The 21,613-nt window shown below is 39.9% G+C and overlaps 2 protein-coding genes, 1 long non-coding RNA gene and 2 other non-coding genes across 12 annotated transcripts; 2 read left to right on the plus strand and 3 right to left on the minus strand.

Moving 5' to 3' along the window:
• The first annotated feature begins 1,170 nt into the window (after positions 1-1,170).
• Positions 1,171-7,372, plus strand: LOC103393193 (cytoglobin-1-like). Of its 4 annotated transcripts, none has more exons than XM_017040739.2 (5): positions 1,171-1,189; positions 1,762-1,845; positions 2,112-2,459; positions 5,190-5,421; positions 6,756-7,372. In XM_017040739.2, the coding sequence occupies exons 3-5, from the start codon at positions 2,311-2,313 to the stop codon at positions 6,918-6,920; spliced, it is 546 nt and encodes a 181-aa protein (XP_016896228.1). In that variant the 5' UTR covers positions 1,171-1,189; positions 1,762-1,845; positions 2,112-2,310; the 3' UTR covers positions 6,921-7,372. The 4 variants fall into 4 exon arrangements, with proteins under 4 accessions (XP_016896228.1, XP_008328282.1, XP_016896229.1 ...); XM_025064792.1 differs by lacking the exon at positions 1,171-1,189 and having other exon boundaries at positions 1,338-1,845; positions 2,112-2,239; positions 2,323-2,459; XM_008330060.3 differs by lacking the exon at positions 1,762-1,845 and having other exon boundaries at positions 1,172-1,189.
• Positions 7,373-11,832: 4,460 nt separating this feature from the next.
• fbf1 (Fas binding factor 1) lies at positions 11,833-19,666 on the plus strand. Of its 5 annotated transcripts, none has more exons than XM_008330057.3 (31): positions 11,833-12,273; positions 12,321-12,331; positions 12,458-12,488; positions 12,669-12,716; positions 12,802-12,847; positions 12,938-13,007; positions 13,178-13,228; positions 13,326-13,470; positions 13,540-13,623; positions 13,833-13,967; positions 14,066-14,198; positions 14,300-14,457; positions 14,537-14,630; positions 14,719-15,162; positions 15,245-15,310; positions 15,486-15,595; positions 15,713-15,768; positions 15,841-15,891; positions 15,977-16,108; positions 16,192-16,292; positions 16,372-16,578; positions 16,723-16,830; positions 16,954-17,093; positions 17,206-17,324; positions 17,427-17,549; positions 17,859-18,035; positions 18,116-18,292; positions 18,386-18,523; positions 18,594-18,684; positions 18,770-18,894; positions 19,445-19,666. In XM_008330057.3, exons 2-31 carry the CDS (start codon positions 12,329-12,331, stop codon positions 19,553-19,555), a joined length of 3,474 nt encoding a protein of 1,157 aa, XP_008328279.1. In that variant the 5' UTR covers positions 11,833-12,273; positions 12,321-12,328; the 3' UTR covers positions 19,556-19,666. The 5 variants fall into 5 exon arrangements, with proteins under 5 accessions (XP_008328279.1, XP_024920428.1, XP_024920429.1 ...); XM_025064660.1 differs by having other exon boundaries at positions 15,844-15,891; XM_025064661.1 differs by having other exon boundaries at positions 12,965-13,007.
• On the minus strand, positions 19,261-21,021 carry LOC103393191 (uncharacterized). Its single transcript, XR_522996.3, has 5 exons — positions 20,871-21,021; positions 20,454-20,524; positions 20,219-20,278; positions 19,958-20,017; positions 19,261-19,776 (listed from the first exon to the last, which is right to left on the minus strand). It is a non-coding gene; the product is annotated as an uncharacterized LOC103393191 (long non-coding RNA).
• LOC112488466 (small nucleolar RNA R38) lies at positions 19,859-19,928 on the minus strand. Its single transcript, XR_003052546.1, has one exon. It is a non-coding gene; the product is annotated as a small nucleolar RNA R38 (small nucleolar RNA).
• LOC112488467 (small nucleolar RNA SNORD49) lies at positions 20,104-20,180 on the minus strand. Its single transcript, XR_003052547.1, has one exon. It is a non-coding gene; the product is annotated as a small nucleolar RNA SNORD49 (small nucleolar RNA).
• Positions 21,022-21,613: the final 592 nt, after the last annotated feature.

A 21,613-nucleotide genomic window follows, 5' to 3' on the forward strand; every position in this document is an offset into this window, starting at 1 on the left:
TAAAATATTTTATTTTTTACACAACAATGAACAATCTTTGTCATTTCAATCAATTGCAGAAACATTTATCAGTATGTTATGGAGTAGTTACATTTATACAGTCTTCCATTTACATCCAGCCCTTTAAGAGGAACTGTATTGCTAATGTGGCCACCGGAGAAAATGAGTCTGACGCCCCTGATTTTTAGAAACTGCACAGAAAGGTTGTTGGGGTTGCAAGGTTAACCCATGAATCCAGCTAAAATAATTCTTAAAAAAAACAATAAATATATAGGTTATTTAATAATAATTAAATATAATAAATAATAGTTAAACATTTCCTGACATATGGTCATTTCCCGTATATTTAATAGTAAGTTTCAGATCATCTTTAACAGAGTGTGAGGTTAGTTTTGCACATTATGATCACATGCCAAAAAGAGAACACAGAACATGTAAATAAAACGACATAGAAGATATGACTGGACATCAGATTTGACTGACAGCTGGACAGTTCAACGTCACAACCTGGCCTGTTACACTGTAGATACCAAGCTAGTGATCCGTTTGTATCTGCTTATTATCAGTTGTCGAGTGTCAGCAAGTGGCAGGCTTTATTACTCCATATGTCCACCAGATGTCATAACTCATCAGTCTCGTAGCTATGAAGTCGAGCAGAGTTACCGTATGTCCTGACCAAGTCGCAATGAATCTAGTTTGATGCTTTTCATCTGTGGGGAGTGGGCTGTAGGTAAAATGTGGGTCATATTGCATGCTATAGATTCCCAATTACTGATGAAGGATGTTGTTGACACCACATGATATTTAAGGTGTATGTGTGGCTGTGGCTAAACATACAAAAGAGCAGGGCAATGTGATCTACAATCATTGACTAAGGCTCATTGATTGGTAGATCCACTTTGTTTAATCATTTATGAAACTGCTGAGGAGTTCTTAAAGTCTGTGTAGGTTCTCAGTCATCTAGGTCATTCAATTCAATCAAAAGAAACGTTAAAAACAAGATCACAGTTTCATTTCAAAGGACACCCAGCCAAAAGTGTCAGTAGTTTGAGGTAAAAACTATCAGTCCACAGTTATGGTACCACTCCCCATTTACACTTCCAACATGACTTTAGAGTCCGCCCTCCTTTGAATAGGGTGTGTTTGACCACACCTCCATCCCCCCTTTCTGCAACGATCCTCGTTACAGGTATGTAGCTCCATGAAGGCTAAACAGAACCGTAATGTGTGCCTTTTGGATGAGCGGTAAAACCTACTTTGTCCAGTTGCTTACGATGTAACTATTTTTTAGGATCTCAAGGTGTTTCTCTCCAATTCTTAGCGAGCCGTACATGGTTGAATCACCGTTGTAACTGTACAGCAGACTCACCTGGTGGGAAACTACTTTTTTGGCTTCAACTCTGCTGTGTAGCTATGTGTTGGCAAAAGAAAAAAGAAAAACAGCTGCACGTCTCTCTCATCGATAAACCCGGTCAATATTTAACCTATGTGGCTGCGCCTTTGGCACCTCCTATACATTATACTTCCAAGACAATAAATACTGTATGTCTAACAACATATTACACATTTTTGATGCTCTGAAAGTGAACCCACACCTACATAACTATATAATTAACTTTAATAATGTTATATTTTACAGGTTAAGACCTTTTGTTGTCAAATGTCGTCTTCTTGTTGAGACAGGACAATCCAGTGGGTCCTGCCAAAGTAATGACGGAAAATGTGCGTGATTAAAATGTTTTAAATGCCTTTTGTGCACAGAAGGCTCGAAATGTGGTTTCTATAATTTCCTCCAAATTGTCCGCACCTTGACATCAGCATTGCAACGGCGACTTAAAGGAAAAGGTCAGTGTCTTTTCCCTATCCTATTTTAACATCCTAATCCTATCACATTCCTTGGCTGTGAAGGATTTATTTCCTATCTCATCTCACTCTCATCAAATGCCACTTACAAAGATGAAGTGTTAAAGGGGAGGAAGACAGAGAGAGAGAGAGAGAGAGAGAGAGAGAGAGGGAGGGAGGGAGGGAAGGAGGGAGGAAATGTAGCATGTAGAAGAGAGAGTACCCAGGCTCCTCCTCATTCACTGCATGTGTTCCTTGTGTGTATTCAGCTTCTTCTTCACTGACATCCAGACTCGCACTCAGCACAGATCCAGTGTTTGAGGTGCAAAGATTCTCACTAGCAAAAAGGCGCACAGGGAAGACAGATTTCCTTTGTCGACCATAGAAAGAAGAAAAGGTAGAAATGTAGTGTTTCTTTTGGGTGAAGGGTGCTCTATCAGTATAGCCTTGTTCAAGTAAGCTGCACAAATGTGTTCCCAGATGGAAAAGATGCAGGAAGAGGTGGCTCACCTGGAGCAACCCACCCCGCTGACCGACAAGGAGACGGTGATGATCCAGGATTCCTGGTCAAAAGTCTTTGAGCACCGTGATGAGGCTGGTGTGGCCATACTTGTCAGGTATTTGTCCGTTCCAACTCGGTTGGTTTGGTTGTTTGGGATTTTGGTTGTTGTTGTTGTTTGTTTGTTTTTGTTTTTTCATTTTATAAAAAGCAATGTGTGTTGCAACTTTTGCAGTTGTGATGTTGATATATATATATATATATATATATATATATATACACTGTATATATGTATATATATGTGTATTTTCATTCATTTAAGAGCTGTTAAAATCACATGCCTCGTTCCCGTACGCAGAACCTTTCATCAAAGTTCCTCAAACTGTGAAATTTATTTCTGTCCATAAGTCGTACCAGTGTTGGAGGTGCTGTACCATGTGCTGACAATGCTTTTTTTTAACTGACAACCCAAAACTTTGCTGAGGCGTTATTTTGAAGAGACAAAAGTCAGAGGTCAGATGGAGTTATCACAGTTTGACACATTATGGACACATGCTTTTTATAAGCAATGTTATAATGCATGTAATATGTAGACATTTATACCATCCTGTGTTTTTATGACCTATCACCTAATATTGTTTTTCAAACACAATCGTGTCTGTGAAATTTAATATTTTATTTATTTGACTAAAATAACTAGTTATCATGAACCTATAACTAAAACAGAGTCTGTCAGCGGGAGTGCAGTAATCTGGAAAGATTTGGAGAATTTAAGTTGTTAATGGTCTTTCACTGCACTAGAGCCAGTGGTTTTATAGAAACTTACAGGAGATTAAAACTTAAAGCGTTCACCACAAACCAGTTTTTTTTTTTTTTTCAGAGATACATTTTAAACATGTTAGTGGAGCGATCTTTTACTACCTAGAGCTACAGTACCTGTCCTGGAGTCCTTCACAAAGAGGAATTTACAGCACAATGATCATTATGCACGACCACGCAGCAGCACAAAACAGCAGTTTTTTTTAACTCACTGTCAATTTTGTTTTTAAAAGGTGTAGTTTTAGCTTTCAGGGTTCACCTGGAGAATAGATGGGGGAAGGATTAGTAATCCGGTGACCATATAAAATACTAATGAGGCTATTTATATGCAACCCCAGGTCATGCAGTTACAAGAGAGAAAGATTAGGCTGCATGATTCCTTATCAGTGTGTCACACTTCCAGAGACCCTTCACTCAGAGTTGACACAAACCTTCCTTTACGCCTTTCACTGGCTTTTTATTCTGAATCTAAATGAAAAAAAAACAAAAATGATGTTAGTGTGTTCAGATAGAAACACATGTTATAAAGGGATGCAATTTATTTGGACGTGCTGATTGGTTGGGTTTTCTTTTTCTTTCAAATCCAAAAAAAAGTAAGTAAAGTAAAACATCTACCAGTGATAATTGAGGCCATAACGGTGGAAAAACTCACACAAAAATATGCAGCCCTTTACTTTAATGATAACCACTTTACACCTAGACCTACAGGGAGAGGGGAGAAGGAAAGATGACGATGACCAGAAGCAATTGGATTGACTTTTTAGTTGATTTAACACATTTGCTGGTCAAAGGTTTTGGGTTCAAAAGGTAAATGAAGAGAAATGAAATGAAGCCATGTCACTCTGGTATTCAGACCACTCATGAATGATTTGTGAGGAACAATACTGTACACAAGAAAAATATTATAGGTTATATATAATGGCAACGCCTTCTAAAGAATTGATGTTGGTGTCCTATTATAATAAGTCATCGTCTGACTATTAGAAGTAAATGTCCCAGTTCTATTGTTATGGGGTGGAGCATTGATTTTGATGTAATTAATTCTCTACATTAAGCTCAACTAGCTAAGCTACTGAAACAATTCACACAACATACACGTTCATGTATTTATTTACTTTATTTTGTGTCTTAAATGTGATAAAAAATTCAAATGACTTATACATGTTTTTTTTTTTTTGTTGTTGATCACAGTGTCCACGTTAAACCAAAATGTTTGCCACCAAAAACACAAACAGGAGCATAAACGTTTGTTTAAAAGACTCAACACTGATACAAAAAATATCCCAAACAACTCAAGTTGTTTCTGGGTTCCATCAAGATTCAGGAGCAGGGGTGCTGCCAGGAATTCTGGGCCCCATGAAGGGATATGACAATGGACTCCTAGGTAGTATACAGGTTGATATTATATAAAAAAAATGTCCCTCCCCTTACAGCACCACATCATTTTTTGTGCTTCTTCAACACCACAACAGAGCGAGGGATTAAAACTGGCATTTAACAGAGTAAGCAATCGGGTCATAAAACATATACTGTACAGTTTAACATAAGAACTGGCATTTAACAGAGTAAGCAATCGGGTCATAAAACATATCAACTGTACAGTTTAACATAATGCGCTATCCATTGCGCCACAGAGCCACAGTGCAGATCACATTCCACATCCATCTAATCACTCAACAGAAGAAGAAAAATATTCATCATGTTTAACATTTGTTGTCAAACACAACTATTTTCTAAAGTTCTGCCTGTTTGCCTTTACTGAAATTTCTTTCCCTCACAAATTCTTTTTGCCAAACACACCGAAAACACAAAACAGATCCCAGATAACAGTTCAAAGCAAACGTCTGACATTTAAAGGAAAAACTAAACATTCATGTCCTTGCTAATGTTTACTCATGGTTTCTTGCCAGCTGAAGAAAATGTAACAGGAAGGACTGGTTCGAGCTGAAGTTCCAAGGGGTTATCAGAACCCAGCAGCAGCTGCTCACACTTACATTTCTCTTTTGACGGCAACTCTCCTCCTTCACAGACTGTTTGTGAACTTCCCCTCATCCAAGCAGTATTTCAGCCAGTTCAAACACATGGAGGAGCCGGAGGAGCTGCAGAAGTGTGCCCAGCTGAGGACTCATGCTGGCAGAGTCATGAACTCCCTCAACACGCTGGTGCAGAACCTCCACAACTCAGACAAGGTGGCTTCCCTGTTGAAGCAGTTGGGCAAGGCCCACGCTCTTCGGCACAAAGTGGATCCTGTGTACTTTAAGGTGTGTGTGTGTGTGTGTGTGACATCGCTTTGGCTTAGCATTGTAATCACGGTTTAGTTTCAGGGTTCAAAGCCCGGCAAATGAAATAATTCAGGGTTGGTTAAAATTTCTCTATGTCAGAAGATTTCAAAAATATTAATGATGGTTATTTTAGGGTGAATGCTTCCACATTAAATTCCCAGTGTGTGATATCTTATCTTATCTTACTCTACGTTACACCTTACAGTAAACCTTACTGACCTGACCTGACCTGACCTGACTTGACTTTACTTTACCTTGCTTTACTGTATCGTATCGCATTGGATCACATAGCGTAGCATCGTATCACATCATATTAAATGTAATACCAGACTTTCTACAAATATCTGGCAAATCCTGGTGAGTTTGTGTTTTGCTAAGGGCTGCACAACATTTAACAGCATATTCTTTGGCTTTCTCCATGGTTTTGGAGCGAACAAAGGGTGTTGTACACACCCTATAGTAAAGGGAAGACACACTCTCTGATGCTAAAAGTCAGAAACTATACCTGAACAAGCCTATTGGATTAGAGGTGAAATGATCTAAAAAGATACCGGCCCTGTTACCCTTGATGTTTGGATAACATGATCTGGATGACTGAGAACTTACACCGACACGTACTCCCTCAGGGGCTTTTTATTTTTTGCCCTCAATTACCTTAGTGTAAGTTATCGTGTCAAACTCAAGGCCTGGGGGCCAAATGCGACCCGTCAGACCGTTTTGTGTGGCCCGGCTTAAAAAACATTTAATAAAGTCCACGCAGCAGAGTTTCTTAACCTGAGAAATTAAAGGTTTTTTATTACACAGCAACGAACAGTATTTGTAGCTTGAACAAATAATAATCAGTTGCAGAAACACATATTAGTCTGTGATGGAGTCGTTACATTTATAACAGCAGTTTCTGACCTTCTTGGTCCCAAGGACTGGTCAGCCAGTACCACTTGTTACTACAGAGCAGTACCAAATTGCTGAGCATTGAAGGATCATTAAATTTTCAAAATAAAATATCTACTAGACTATAAAATATCTATCTATTCTGTTTGTATCAGAGTCTGAATGACTTTTATTTTAAAACATTGCCAGATTATCTTTAAACAAGGAAAGTAAATGGAATTGACTGGATTTCCTTTGAATGAAGTAAATTAAAGAACATAAAAATTAAGAACATTTTTCCTCTGTGTCCCACTGCGGCCCGGTACCAAATGACCTATGGACTGTTACTGGTCCGCGGACCGGGGGTTGGGCAAAAGAGTTTGACACCCCTGGTGTAAGTGATGAAGGAACTGACACCTCATGCTGTTTGTGTAATTACCAAGATCCTGAGTGGTGTCATACTGGAGGTCTTGGGTGAAGTCTTCCCAGAGGTGGTGACGCCAGATGTGGCTGCAGCGTGGACCAAACTCCTGGCTACACTCTGCTATGAAATGAACGTCACCTATGAGGAAGTGGGCTGGACCAAGCCACCTGCTTCAACTGGGTGAAGAATCTCATCCGCTCATGAGGACTCAAGAAATGGGCATCATGTAGTGAGGTTTTACATCATCATGTAACCAAGAAAAAATGGATTCCAAATATAAAGTATATACTTTAAATATGTGAAATTGCAGAGTACCAAACTCTTTGAAATGAAAGCAAAAGAAAAGATAGCCAGACTAGAGGTCACATTTGACTCTAATGTGCCTTCTACTAGATACTACGTATAGAAACTGCTGTTTACTGGTCAATGGTGTTCGCTCCATGAATTGTGCTGTTGTTCTGGATGTTATTTTTGAGAATGTATCCACCTGTGTCCACCTTTTAAAATTTAGTAGCACCTTGACATCTTTTATTTTGATCTGATTTGGATTATATTTGTCTCCATTTGGACCGACCTTTGTATCTGTAACCAGCAATATATTTTAAATAAAACAAAGGAGAGAGGCTGTTTAAACTCTTCCTAAATGTCTTCTAAAATCCTTATTGGGTTCAAGTATGAACCCGGCTGTTTAAAGTCCCAGTTTGAACCCCCTGTTATTTCAATATGCTTCAATTATTTCTTAATGTATGTGCACTTAGCCTACAGTGATGTTACAAGAGGGTTCAATATATTTAGAAGCAACCTCTCAAATGCTATTACCTCATTATAACCAGAATAAATAAATCTGTACTACATTGATCCCATATGTGGGAAACTGTGGCGTTAGCAGCAGATACGCTGTTAACAGCCTGCCCATAGCAAGCACCAAACATGTGGTTCCTCCGGTATTTTAACCGCTACACTATGGACCCGACTGAAAAGTCACACAAAATCAGGGGGCATCCGGATTTGAACCGGAGACCTCTTGATCTGCAGTCAAATGCTCTACACTGAGCGTGTTGTAGTGCGTACTATAACAGGTGGCCAGCATTTCCCAAAATATGGTGAAGGACAGAAAATTTGAATTATTTAGATGTTTTAAGGAGGATGTGAAATACATAAATACTGCCAAAAAAACAAACAAACAACGACAGTCCACCAAAAGCATAAGACGTAAGACCCAGGTGGGTTTGGAATTCTGTGCTGGTGTCAAAGTGGTCGGGGGAGAATTGGCAGGGGGTGTGCTTTTAGAATAGAAGCACACAGCAGGCTTTGTTTACCTCCAAGTTGTGCTTGCTAGCTCCTCCACCCCCGTTTCCCTAATCCAAACTAATCCCTCAAGATAATCTTTTCAATCAGTGCGGGAGCCAAGGGGAAAAACAGGAATACTCAGATTGTCACACCACGAGTCTTTCATCAATGAGAGGAGTCTCAGTGTGTGCACTGAGACAGTAGCAGTCCCAGAACAGGAAATCACTCATTTAGGACCATGTGCACCACGATGATGGTCCTGACCAGCATCGCTCTCATCCTGCGGCAGATGTTCTCCACCAAGGTCCAACCGTGAGTTGACCTTTGTCATGCTTCTTATTTGTGTTGAAATTCTACCCTGGATAAACTTTCCTTGAATAAATAACTTAAAATTCTTGCATCTGTATCCAAACATTGGCACACCTACTTTTTCCATGTGTGGGAGAAAGATATAAAATCTGTAAATAGTTTGATCTTTACTTGAGCTTGTTTAAAACGGAGGGGGTAAACACCAGGGCAACTGAGTCCATGTACACGAATTAACTCAGAATGCAATCTGAGCATTTACAGAGAGAGCGCCACATAGCTGCAGCACCATGGAGTAGGACCAGAAAAAAGACTTTATTTCACACGACTGCTGCGTATCATCTGTCACAGACAAAAAGAGTCTGAAGAGGAGGACGAGCCAGTCACGAAGAACAACGCAGTGTCAGAAACCCCCAAATGACATCAGTGAGAATCACAAGGTAAAACTGTGAAAATATTTTTCATTGTGGCTCGCCCACAGGGGGCAGTAATAGGCAACAAAAAAAATGATAATATCCAGAAAGAAATTTTGAAATACTATAGTCTCCTGAAAACTAAACAAACAAGAAAATTCTAAGTGAATCCCATCACCTGTTCACACTGATGACTAGCAATTGCACAGGCATTTCTTACCATTTATATTAACATGTGACCTATTAGTCCCAAAAGTCAACTGAACCAGAGTTTGGAAGTTGGTTTTAACATTGGTCCAATTGCTGGAATCAAACTAAATCCACAGGTGGATTTAGTTTGACGCCCTTTTAATACTGAAACTAAAGGGACATTTTCATTGTTATTTGATATTGTTTTTATTACTGTTGTGGTGGGGAGATTGAATGAGTGGGTATTTATATAGATTATGTTGGGAAGTTAGGGTCAGAGTTTGGATGGGGCTTGGAATGTACAAGCTCACAAAATACATAAACCTGTGTGTGTGTGGGAGGTGGTGGGGTGTGTGTGTGTGTCGGGGACATGTGTTACTTATGGGGCTCCAGACAAGGAGAGGATCAGTGGAGCATGTCACGCAGGCACACATGCGTGAAAATGCTAACATGCTTGCCCCACATTTAGCTTCTAAGCACTCCCTGCCACACTGTTGATGCTAAATGATTCAGAGGCAGAACAAGAGTCCGTCAGCTCTTTGATGGGGAAGGGAGGTGGTGGTGGTGGTGGTGGTGGTGGTGGGGGGTATTATAAATACATTGCACTTGTGCATCTACAGATTTTAATGCATCTGTGAAGGATCTTAATGTAAAGCAATAAAACAGGCAATGTATCGTTGTGTATATGTGGGTCCTGGTCGACTGATCATCATAGTGACGATTGACGATGACGATTTTGAGTGAGATTTTTCAATAACTACGTCAGTCTCTTTTTTTCATGTCAGCCTTTTTTGGCCGCTGCTGTGTTCCATATGATTTGGAAGCGAGTGAGTCATCATCCTAACTCACGTGAGTTTTCTCATTCATTTTTACCTTAATTAAATCTATAATGAATAGAAAACATTTGCTTTTGTTCTGTCTTTGTTACAGTGCTGCAAAGAGGATCCTCCCCACTCAGAGACATGACTGATTTCTTAGTTGGAATTCTTTTTGTTTTCTGTGTGTAACAACACACGCACACGCCCAGACTCTTCAACGGGTTGGGGAGGTGGTGGTTGGGGGCTGGGGGGGAGGTAGACAAACAGCTGCAGCAGTTTTCTACTGGAAACAAACGAAGAGAAAACTACACTGAAAATATCATATATTTTTTTTACTAACCACAGTTTTAGACTGATATGGCATACAGTATATAGAAGATAGTGAAGAAAGTGGTTTACAAATATGTTCTGTGCCTCAGTGTAAATGTTACAGCTTTTTGTTGTAAATGTTACAGCTTTTGTTTGTTGATTGCCACTGCATGTTGTTGCTGAAGCTTCTAAAGATCAAATTATTTTGATATTAGGTTTAGATATGATATGATTGAATGGACTAAAAGTTTCCACACTTTTAAAATGCAATAAATGCTAACGTTGGTAACATTGTAATGAGCTTGCATTTTTATTTATCAGAAAAAAGTATGAATAAAATGACTTTAAGGTCCTTTATTGGCTATGTCACTTCATTTTTTAAAAAAAAATAAATATTATTATTTGAACGTAAGGAGACCTGGAATTGTTGCCATGTAAATCAAGAGTTCCTGTGGAAATATATCCTTTTCATATATATATATATAACACATACAGATAAGATAGTTTCACTGTCTTTTCAAATGAGCTGGTGCCTGCAAACTTTTCTTCTTCTCTCTTAGGCAAACAGTGTGGATGTTATTTCGTCTCCTTCCCCCCTTGGCTTCCTTTGAAGATGCTGGCTCAGATACTCAGCTGTACTTTAGGGATGCCATATTGAGGCAATAAATTCAATGGTGTATTGTCCTAAGATTGATTTGCAGATACACTTCCATGTCTCTATGCCTGTTCCTAATTAAAGCTTCACTCAACATTTCTCAGAATATTTTATAGTTCATATATGTATACATATACATACATATTTTTAGTTCTCAAATTGACTGCTAATGATCAGCTGACTTTCCAGTAATTAAAAAGTATATTTTAATTAAGGCCTAAACATGATTTATATACTTCTTCTAATGCAAACAATGACTGCTTTGCTTTTGATTTGACTCCAAAAATGAAATCATGAAATGCCGCTTGCACGCTGTACTTGTACGTACAAGCCAAATGTTTTGAAAGAGGAGATTCCAACACGCACCAGTCCAATGATTTGTCCTTACACAATAAATGAATTGGAACGAAAGAGAAAAATCATGTGATGTTTTTACTTAATCCTGGGAGCTGTCAGAGGCACATGCAGGGAGGAGAAACCCTTATCAGGAACTGTGGTTTAATCCCATTTTTATGACCCAGCTTACTGGAGGGTGACCTAACTGGTTAACATTGTGATAATTAAAAGTGCCGCCTCAGGACCAGACCACAATGAATAAATCATGGACCACAGAGCATAAATTATTCAGCTCTTTTGGTTTGGTAATAGTTTTTCCTTGGTTTGACTACACGTCTGAGCTCTGCTACCACCCAGTGGTAACCTGGATTCACAACGTCAGAATCTCAGAGCTGCAGGCGGTTTGTGTAAATTAACTGACCCTTTTCTAAACACCAGGCAAGACAGATTTTCCATGGACCAGATGTACGGGTGCGTAAATGGGGGAGGAAACAAAGGTTTTTTTTCCCCTAAACAGAATGGTTTCTCGAACCATTCAGACTAAAGTACACTAAACAAAACGATTCGAAATAAAAGTTTTTCTATTCTTTCTGTGTGTCCCGGTACCAAACGATCCATGTCCTGCTACAGGTCCCCTATCCGGGGGTTGAAGACCCTTGGGCTACAGGATAAAGGAAAGACTGTGGATTTACTGTGTTGTTGTTAGAACCGTTCTAATAACTGGAGGAACTGTTCCCTTTCATACAAACTACGCTACCCATAATGCACCTCGAATAGTAAACAGGAAACATACATTCAAACCGCTGGTGAGGTTGGTGTTCACGATATCACTGTGGCAAAGACAGGATTCAGAGGGGAGTTTTCCTTTTTAACAATATTGAAGCAAATTTTATTAACTTGAGTACGATGTGTATTGTACGAAACGTTGTGAGTAATGTATAGCTAGCGTTTAATATTTTCTTATTGAGCTACTATGTTTCTTTACCTTGACTTAGCTAGTCTTTTTTTAATTACCAGAAGTATTTAACGAACCACACGAAGACTTGAAACGACAACAATTATAGATACATTTATTTTGTATAGTAGTTGTAAATCGCGTAGTTACTATGAACTCTACTTACTCTACTAACCGGTTGAGTGGCGTGGTTACCCATGGAGACAAGAGACGCTTAATCAGATTTGGCCTGCATTAGCTAACCAGGTAGCTGCTTACATCGAAGGATTAGCTAACCAGGTAGCTGCTTACATCTTGCACAACTACCAGAAGAGACTCACTATGGTAAGTCCTACTATTAATTTTCAACTTTTATTATTCCGTTAATGACAATACATTTTAAAAAATAAAAGCAAGGAAAATTGCGTGTGTAATTTGTAAATGACTACACATTTTGCTGTGATTTTGCAGGCGACCAGGACCAGAGGCAAACTCTCAAAACGTGTGTTCCTCCAGCTGATACATTTAAATATATTTTATGTCGAATAAGACTGACTTACTGTTAATGTCTTAATTTCCCCTATCCCTTGTGTTATAACTAAATTTAAATAAATTAATTCATATGAATAATACTGTTTGATTAGTATTGTTGAAATCATTCCTTTTCACCATTTTTATTTAGGCTCATTTGGAGACGATGATATACTAGACAGCCTGTTTGAGGATAAAAGTAAGTGGACATAGTTGTGTACTATCCACATTGTCAGTGTGACGTTATCAGCGTATCTACGTTATCATTCATTTTCTCTTTACAGAGAAGCCTTCCACAGGGAGAGCAGCTCGCAGTGGGCCACTGAATCGGTGAGTTGGTAGTTTTAGTCATTTATTACTGATGTTTTACAGTAAATTTGTCCTTACTATCTACAACTTACACAAGGGTTTCTCCTCCAGCTCGTCTGCCACTGATAACATTTACAGCTTGCTGGCAGAAGAGGCAAAGACGGATGACGGCAACACTGAGGTATATGCTTAACAGAACAGCACATCAGCAGTTCAAAAACATACATTATCTTCTGCTAAAACGTCATACTTTTAACATTCCTACAAGAAAATTACCACTGTTAACTTGAGACGTTTGTAACTTTCAAAAGCCACTCACCCAAGTGCCCATTTTTTCCTTTCATCTCCAAGAACTCGGATGTCTCAGCAGCAGATCCTAATGACATACTGAAGGACATGAAGGTAGGAGACTTGACACACTGTTCACTTCTGTTAATCTGTGATCCTCACAGGTGTTCCACCTGTTTGTTTTTTTTGCCCTACTCTCGCTCTTCAACAGGATATAGACGATATGGATGCTGACCTTTTTACACTAAAGAAAAAGCCCAATTCAGCCCCTGCACAGACGAAGCCATTTGGTAAAAACATTCCAAAAGCTACAGAAATTACAACGTCAGACAACAATGCAAAACATGAGGGAGCAGGTAAGTCTGTGCTTTCTCCTCCCATTGTTGTTAATCAGACCGAGCCGCTGATTTTCTCACTTCGTTCAGGAGAACAAGGCACAAACGCGGGAAGGAAACCGCACTCGGCACCTTCAGTCTCAACACGCAGCCACAGAAGGTTCAGCTTCTCTGGTGAGTGAACATGTTTTCTAAGCATAAAATTAATATTTAGAGTTGTATTATTTATTAATTAGGAGATTGATTAATAAAGTCATATTTTTATCTTCACCTAAATGTTGTACCTACCGCCTTATAGTAATTTAAAATTATTTATTTTACTGTACTTGTACGAATAAAATATTTTTTAAGCACACAGATAACAAATTTGATTTCCTGCCCAGATCTTGATGACCCCCTCGCTGACCTTGACGACCTACTCCCAGATGAAACCAGGCTAAAATCTAAATCCAGCGTGCAGCAGCCAAAATCTAAACCTGAGACAGTGTCGCCTCCTTCTGCATCCCCAGTCTTGAAGGGTATTTATTATAGAATGTAAAATTCCTCTTCCTCTTTGCTCTTGGTCATTCAGTGCAACAATCACACCCTGAATTTGTCTTAACTGTTTTCTAATCAGCTAAAAAAACAAAAGCAGCAGCAAGTGATCTCTTCGATGACGATCAGGACGACTTGATGGAAGCTCTTGGATTTGGCAGTGATAAAAATGATTCCAAGAAGAAAGACTCTCTTCTTTGGCCAAACAAGGAAAGGTAACCTGTGAGTTCAATTAAACTTTACAAGTTGCTGGGGCTTTGTCTAAAAAATAAAACTCTGTTTCTTCCTGTGTTTTTTTATTTGCTGCTGATCTCAGAAAGGAGCCACCTCAGAGGGCTCGCACCAGACTGGATGACATTCTGGAGAGTAGGACTTCACCCCGTCTCCTGGAGAGACCACCCACAGGTGAAAGGAAGGACACGGTGCAGTCTCAAGAGAAGCAGCAGCAGCAGGAAAAGAGCAGCAGCTTTAAAGGTAAAGCTGATGCACTGCATCTGAGTGAAACCTTTTTTAAGTGGAACAAATAAATAATAATTCCCCTCCCATTCGTCAGAACCACCTTTGGATGATGATCTTACTTTTGGGTCCTATCAGCCCACGTTGGGCTCCACGCCTGAAGGACGTCAGTCCCGCAGACAGTCTGTCAGGTGTGTGTGTGTGTAGTCCATCTGTAGTCTGCTTGGAATTCCACAATATGAATTAAAATTTTCATTAAATTTTTTTTACGTTATTAAGATTCTCTACAGAGGATATCAGTCCTTCCACTCAGGAAAAAGACCCCAAAACTACTACCACGGCTCCACCCCGACAACGCACCTCAGCCGACTGGTTAGGCCTCAAAACAGATGATGAAAATGTACTTATAGGGAATGGAAACAAAGAAATCAAGACTTCATCCGAGTCTCCCAGGACATCTTCATCTCCACTAATGGAGAGAAAGTCCTCTCTGACTGGTGGCCAAGCTACACCTTCAGCCCCTGCAAACCAAAGCAAAAGGGAAGCTCCTGTCATTCAGAAGAAAGAGGAGGAGGAGGAAGGAGAAGAAGAGGAGGAGGACTGGTTAGCAGGAGCACTGGGCAGGAAAAAAGCTTTGGCATCCTCAAGTAATGAGGCAAAAAAGTTGAAGCCGGAAGATTCTTCAGGTCTGGGAGGAGAACCAGAGCAGGAGCCATTTATTAGGTAAACGAGAAGCTACATACACATACAGTAAATCAAATTGTATCTTAGTCTCTCGAAGTTGATTAATTACTTTGGTTTTCAGTAAACAAGGCTCTTCCCAGGCTCCCAGGGTCCAAGAAGCTGCTCCGGCTGCTGTCAAAGAAACAAGGTGGTGTATTTGTATTGCATGTCCTACTCCTGCCTTGTCCAATATATTATTATTACTTAATTATTTTTCTTTTCTGCTTTTTTTATTGCACAAAGAGATTTTGAAGTTAGGAAAAGAAGAAGTATATTGTACTTTTTTTTTACCCTCAACTGATTCTTTCCTTTTTGTTTTGCAGTAACACTGCAAACACTGGACTTCCATTGCCCAACGAGGCTTTGGATGACACCCGGACACAGCTGAAGCCACTCAGCCTCATGTCTGCCCCACTGTCTGGCACATTTGAGTGTAGGCAATGTTAGAAAATGATTTATTAAACTGTGTCAGGAAAGTCGTGTTTGATAAAGAAAATGATTCTTTTGGTGGTTAACAAAATGTATCTTTGTTTTTTTTTCCTTCTTCCAGCATTTCCACAACAAAACCAACAAATGCACAACTCAGCAGCCGCTGTCCAACAACAGGTATCGTTATCGTTCCGTCTACGTGTCGACTGAATTTAATGGATTTTAATAAAACAGGGTTGGTTTTCTCAGCAGGGGACATTTTCCGCAGATAACCTGCAGCAGGTGCTTCTGCAACAGCAGGTAAGAAGTCACTGAGTTTCTCTGGACATAAAACAAACTTTAATTACACCAAAGATCAATCCACTAATAATCCTCCCCCCCACAGATGATACAGTCTCAGCTGCTTGGCCTCGGGGGTGTCGTCAATTCAGGAGTTTTGCAGAGTTTAAAATACAAAGATATTCCTCCTGGAGATTATCAAGGGTTGCAGGTTCGCATCATCCAGTTGGAGGGACAGGTATGTGAACCGGAGAAAGGATTATTATGGTATGTCTTGCACCTGAGACAGACCTTGACACTTTCGTGCATTTAATTGTTCAGGTGAAGACGTTGCAGCTGGAGCGAGACCAGAGCCAGATGATGCTGCTGAGTGTCCAGCAGCAGCACAAGCAGGAGATTGAACTGATAGAAAACACACACAAGTAATTTGCCCCAGATCTTATTTTTCTTTATGACTAATTCTCAGCAGTACCAGCATCTGATTTGGATTTTTGAACCCAGGGCTCGCATTAAGCTTCTGGAGGAATCGGCTGTCCAGAGGGAGACTCGATGCCGGCAGGAAAACGAAGACCTAATGGAACGTCTGGCCACAGTTACACGATCCGCTGAGCAGGAACGTTCAGAGCTGCAGGCTCAGTACCAGCGCAAACTGGCCCAGGCCCAGCAGGAGAGAGACCGCGAGGTGGAGAGACTCAGAGACTTTCAGAGGTAAAAACAGTTCACTTTCATTGTTCAGCAAACGCACAGGAAATGTATCGTCCTATTAATGAGAACTTTAGAAAAAAAGAAATGTTGGTTGGTTGTTTCAGCACTCACAAATGTACTGACTGTTTGAAAACATTTGTTTTCAAGGAAATCAATCGCAGAAATGAAGAAAGACCACGAAGACCAGATCAACAGACTGAAGAAGTTGAAAGCAGAGGAGATTGATGCAGTGACAAGTGCAACATCTCAGACCAGGTGAGTTCACACTATGAAAAACAGTAACATGTTTGCCAAGATCTATTCACACTATGAAAAACAGTAACATGTTGAAGAAAAGTTTGCCAAGATCTCAACTTCAGTCACATTGTGTTTGTCCAGATCTCTCACAGTTGTGATTGAGCAGATGGAACAGTTCTCCTCTCGGCTGGGAGAGCTTTCTTCTCGGGTGGAGAGCACACATGAAAACACCGCCCACGGCCTGGAGCAGGGGGCACGGCACAGGGATGAGCAGCTCAGAAGTACATGACACACACACACTCATTTTTTTACAAATGGGTCAAGACCCAAAATGTCTGAAGGCGCAATTGCGTTGAGTTTCAAGTGGGTCATTTCTCTTTGTACTTTTTACAGTAATGCAAGAGCGACTGGCTCAGCAGCAGAAAACCATGGCAGAGGAGAGAACGTACCTCAAGGAAATAATTTCCAGGATGGACGCTCAGCTCAATGAGCAGCAGAGACAGCTTGAGAAGGTCAGGGCAAACAAAGACTGAACAAAAAAAAGAAGAAAAAACTACATCTTCATGGGTAGAAGAGAATTAGCTTGATGTTTTTTCTTTATATTTATGCCTCAGGAGCGATGGAAGATAACGGCCGAGCAGGCCAAGGCAGAGTCCACGCAGAGAGGCCTGGAGGAAGAGCGACGATCCCTCAGCATGCAGATCAACATGGAGAGGGAGGAACTGGAGAGAGCAAAGGTGAGGCTGACAAACATTCACATCAGTGCATCGTATCAAGTCCAAGACGTTTGGGTCTCAGATACTGTATGATACACATACTGTATGTGTATCATACAGTGTCTGTTTCTATCAGAGGGGGCAGGATTCTGTCGTTTGACAAATCTGCATGACGGGGTGACATGTCTGGCCATTAAACCTGATTGTTCACAGTCAACTTTTACCCATACTGGTATTTTATTATGGGTTTTTTTCTAAATGTATTCATAATCGTTCAAGAGATATTTTCAGGGTATTGGAAAAATAATAATTTCTCCACTTCTATGTCAGAGCGCTTTACTGGAGGAACAGAAGTCTGTGATGCAGCATTGCGCTGATGAGAGGAGGAAGCTGGCGGCAGAGTGGGCCGACTTCCGCACCCAGGAGAAGCAGAGGCACCAGAGGTCTGAGCGAGAGGTTGGCAGTCTCTTAGAGAAGAGAGAAGGCTCCATCATCAGTCTGGCACAGGTGATTCAAACTACTTTACACTTGTAGAAAACTGTACACGATGAGATCAAGGTTATGTCAACCTTGCATTTGTGTTTTAGGAACAAGCTGACCTGAAGCTCAGAACAGCAGACTTAAAGCAGAAGGAGATGACCCTGGTGCAGGAGCGGGAAACTTTGGAGAGGCTACGAGAAGAACTGGACAGAGAGAAAGAAAGAATAAGCAGTACGGCCCTGAGGCTGCAGACACGGGCCCAGGAGGTGGAGGCGTTCAGTAATGTAAGATTACATCACATCGTAAAACCCCAAACAAATAATGAAAAAGGCTGTTGGTAATATTTCTACTCTGACCATATGTGGACTTCTTTGCAGCTCGCGGCAGAGAAGTACGAGGAAGGAGAACGAGCACTGAAGAAGGCCAAACACGTGGAGGCAGAACACGAGTCAAGGCTCAGAAACATCCACCTCCAAACTGACCAACTAAGGCAGCAAGAGAAGCGAATCCTTCAGGTGCCTATCACATAAGGTCAAATAAACCAGCTTCAACAGCACACTATTAACTCTGTGCTGTTTCATACAGGAGCGAAGGCAGTTAAACCATCTGCAGGAGGCAGGGAGGCTGAGACAGGACATCACCTCCACACCACACATCATCCACCCTGTATTACCAGGTGACCATCTCCACACAAAAAGGTCGTGGTCGTTAAAAGATGATTTAGATTGAAGGGCAACCACTCATCATCTCTTCATCTGTAGATCCAGTGCCAACAAACCCTGAATTAACATCAACCCTGAACATTCAACCTCCTACTTCACTCACCAACACTCAGTCAATGACGCTGCAGGCCAGCCTGGCTTTATGGAAATACACAGCAGAAAAGGTACAAACTTTCAGTGTGTTGAACAGTGTTACCACCAAACGCTGATCTGAGGAAGTTTTTTCAGGTCTTTTCTGTATAAAATGTTTTGATTAGTATAAATGAACATTTCATGAGACTGTGAGATTTGGACAGCAATGCAACAGGGTTTAGTGGATAGAATACCTGTCCAAAAACAGTTTGCATAGATTTTTTTTTTAATTCCAGAAAAAAAAAAAAAAAACAGAACTGGTGACAGTCGACATCATTTACCTCGTCAATGATTTTCAGTAGTTAAATGACAAAGATATTAGCAATGTTGCGCTCTTTTGTCCATTTTTGTCTTCTATAATAGAAGAAAATGTAAGACAGGAAAGAAATATTTGCATGTTGGGGCAAGTTCTTCTTTATTTGTCAAAACAACACTTGTAGTAAAGTTGGTTACAAAGACACCAACCATATGTGCATTTAAACCTATGGCTACAACACAGGCCAAAGAAATGTCTTGCACATTTAAAAAAAAAAAAAAAAAAAAAAAAAAAAAAAGAAATTAAATGTTCATTTCTTCTCACAGGAGCGCCAATACCTCCAAGAGGAGCAGATTTTTCTGGAGAGTTTAAAGAAGAAATCCTACAGGTCATCTTCACACACAGATCAACCTCTACGTGCAGGACAGTTCCACTGAACACCCACTCCTGTTCTGTCAAATACTTGAATGTGCCATTGTGCTTGAATTATGTTCAACATCTTTATAATAAACCATTTTAACACCACTGTTGACTAACTGACCAGTTTATAAAAAAAAAAAAAAAAAAAAAAAAAGTGGGCAAGAAACCATTGCAGATCATTTTTGTCATGATGATTTCAGCCACATGGTGGTGCTGCATCTCCGTCCCAAACTTGAACCTAAAAATTAAATTAAAGCGAATGTTAATGTTAATTTTAACATCAACCTCAAACACATTCTGCTGTTATTCTGTGACTAGAGTCGAGCCTCAGGTTACCGTGTGTCCACACTGAAGTTCAGACAGGGATAACTTTTATCATCAGTGGCTCAATAGGTCAACAGAGTGACTTTGGAACTCACCTGTTTGACATCTTGCCCCTAGAGAGACTTTTGGTCAGAGTCGTGTTCTATTCACCACACCTGTGTCAAACGGTTAACATACGGTACCGATTATTAAGTGTTTACGTCAGACATTAGAACCAAACAGGTCATTATTATGAGTTCAGCCTCAGAGCAGCTCATATAGCCATCGTCAGTTATCGCATCAGACGGCACTTCCTATGCAGCAGTTTTCATCATTGAATCTCAATGTGTGGATCAAAGTGATGAAATAAAACAAACCTTTTTGTGCTTCTTCCCATACAACAGTCAGGGTGGTGTGTTGCTAGCCAGGCTACACATCTGCAACAAGAGATTCAACTTCAGTGGAAGTTCAAGTACAGCATTCAAGTTAGAATGACATCTTACAGCAGATCAGATACAATTGGTGTCCACACTTTTTTTTCAGACAGGGATAACAGAGTCATCATTTACACTGCAGAAGTGGAAAACAGTAATAACGTTCCAATAAATTTACCTTGACTCAAGATGGTGACGTGAAGGTCTCTGATTGTAAGATCGAAATCACCAACCTCATCACGAAGATGCCTGAAAAGAGATTCAGTTTAATCACATGTAGCATCAGAAAATTAACAAGTGAAACAGAGCAGATGCAAGTAGACAGAATAAACCACGTGTACCAATATCGCATAAACCAGTCAATTAATAGTCAATAATTTACTATTTCACCATCTTAGAACTGGTATATTCATGTAAACGGTAATTATATAAAATAACAGTATGCATTTTACACATTATATCTAAAACTCGATCACTGCACGTGTTAAAATGGCTAGCAACAGGCTAACGGTTAGCGGCGTGGCTTCCTCTTAACCCACTTTCTTCAGCCCCAAAACCGAACCTCGTATAAAACCTTCAGAAAATAAATGTTTACCTGCTCAAGGCGGTTCACGTGTAGTTGGGTTTTCACTTAGATCTGACAACATAACCAAAAAATACTGCATAACAATATTTACGGTGTTGACACCTTACACTCGAAAGGTTGAAGAAGAAATGGTGGATTGCGTGAAATGCTTTTTATACGTTGTCAACGTCACGAAGCACGTGACACACGTGTGGGTGTGGCCAAGACGTCTCTTTCGGTCAACAGGACAAAACTGTTTCTTGAATGGATTCATTCATTTAAATTTAAATTCCTTAACATTCTGGTTGAAATTAATAATTTTTAAAAAATGTTTGAAAACGTTTTTAAAAAATGCCATTTCATCAAGTTTATGTTAAGTTTGGTAGGATTTATTGCACTGCTCCGCAACAACCGTCAAAAGTATTTGTTTTTAGATACATTACTTAACAGATATTTTTGTTGTTGACTTAGAAAAGCAAATAACTATCATTATTTAATACACATAATTAGAACTGAAATGTAGTTTGAAGTTACATCTTTTAAATTTGATCGATAGAAAAATGACACAATGAAACTTGATGATTTAGCTGCCGAATAACGATGATATGTTTGTTTGTGTGATGTGGATATGGTTACCCAGAATATTCATCCTAAAATTATTTAAAATGTATACATATTTATGCAGTATAAACAATAATAATAAATCATTCTTAAATGATGATGGTGGGTGTAATATGCATAAAAACACAAAACACCCCAACTGGGTTAAAATA

The sequence above is a fragment of the Cynoglossus semilaevis genome, chromosome 17, assembly GCF_000523025.1.
Source record: "Cynoglossus semilaevis isolate Cse_v1.0 chromosome 17, Cse_v1.0, whole genome shotgun sequence".
NCBI classification, from domain to species: Eukaryota; Metazoa; Chordata; class Actinopteri; order Pleuronectiformes; family Cynoglossidae; genus Cynoglossus; species Cynoglossus semilaevis.

Excerpts from the sequence above, each read along its gene's own strand:
- fbf1 (XM_008330057.3), top strand. Across the intron at positions 13,008-13,177 it reads CGGATGACGGCAACACTGAG|AACTCGGATGTCTCAGCAGC; the intron begins GTATATGCTTAA and ends TTCATCTCCAAG. Across the intron at positions 15,892-15,976 it reads AGGTGCTTCTGCAACAGCAG|ATGATACAGTCTCAGCTGCT; the intron begins GTAAGAAGTCAC and ends TCCCCCCCACAG.
- LOC103393193 (XM_017040739.2), top strand. The coding sequence starts at position 2,311 with ATGTGTTCCCAGATGGAAAAGATGCAGGAAGAGGTGGCTCACCTGGAG. Across the intron at positions 2,460-5,189 it reads GGTGTGGCCATACTTGTCAG|ACTGTTTGTGAACTTCCCCT; the intron begins GTATTTGTCCGT and ends CCTCCTTCACAG. Across the intron at positions 5,422-6,755 it reads TGGATCCTGTGTACTTTAAG|ATCCTGAGTGGTGTCATACT; the intron begins GTGTGTGTGTGT and ends GTAATTACCAAG.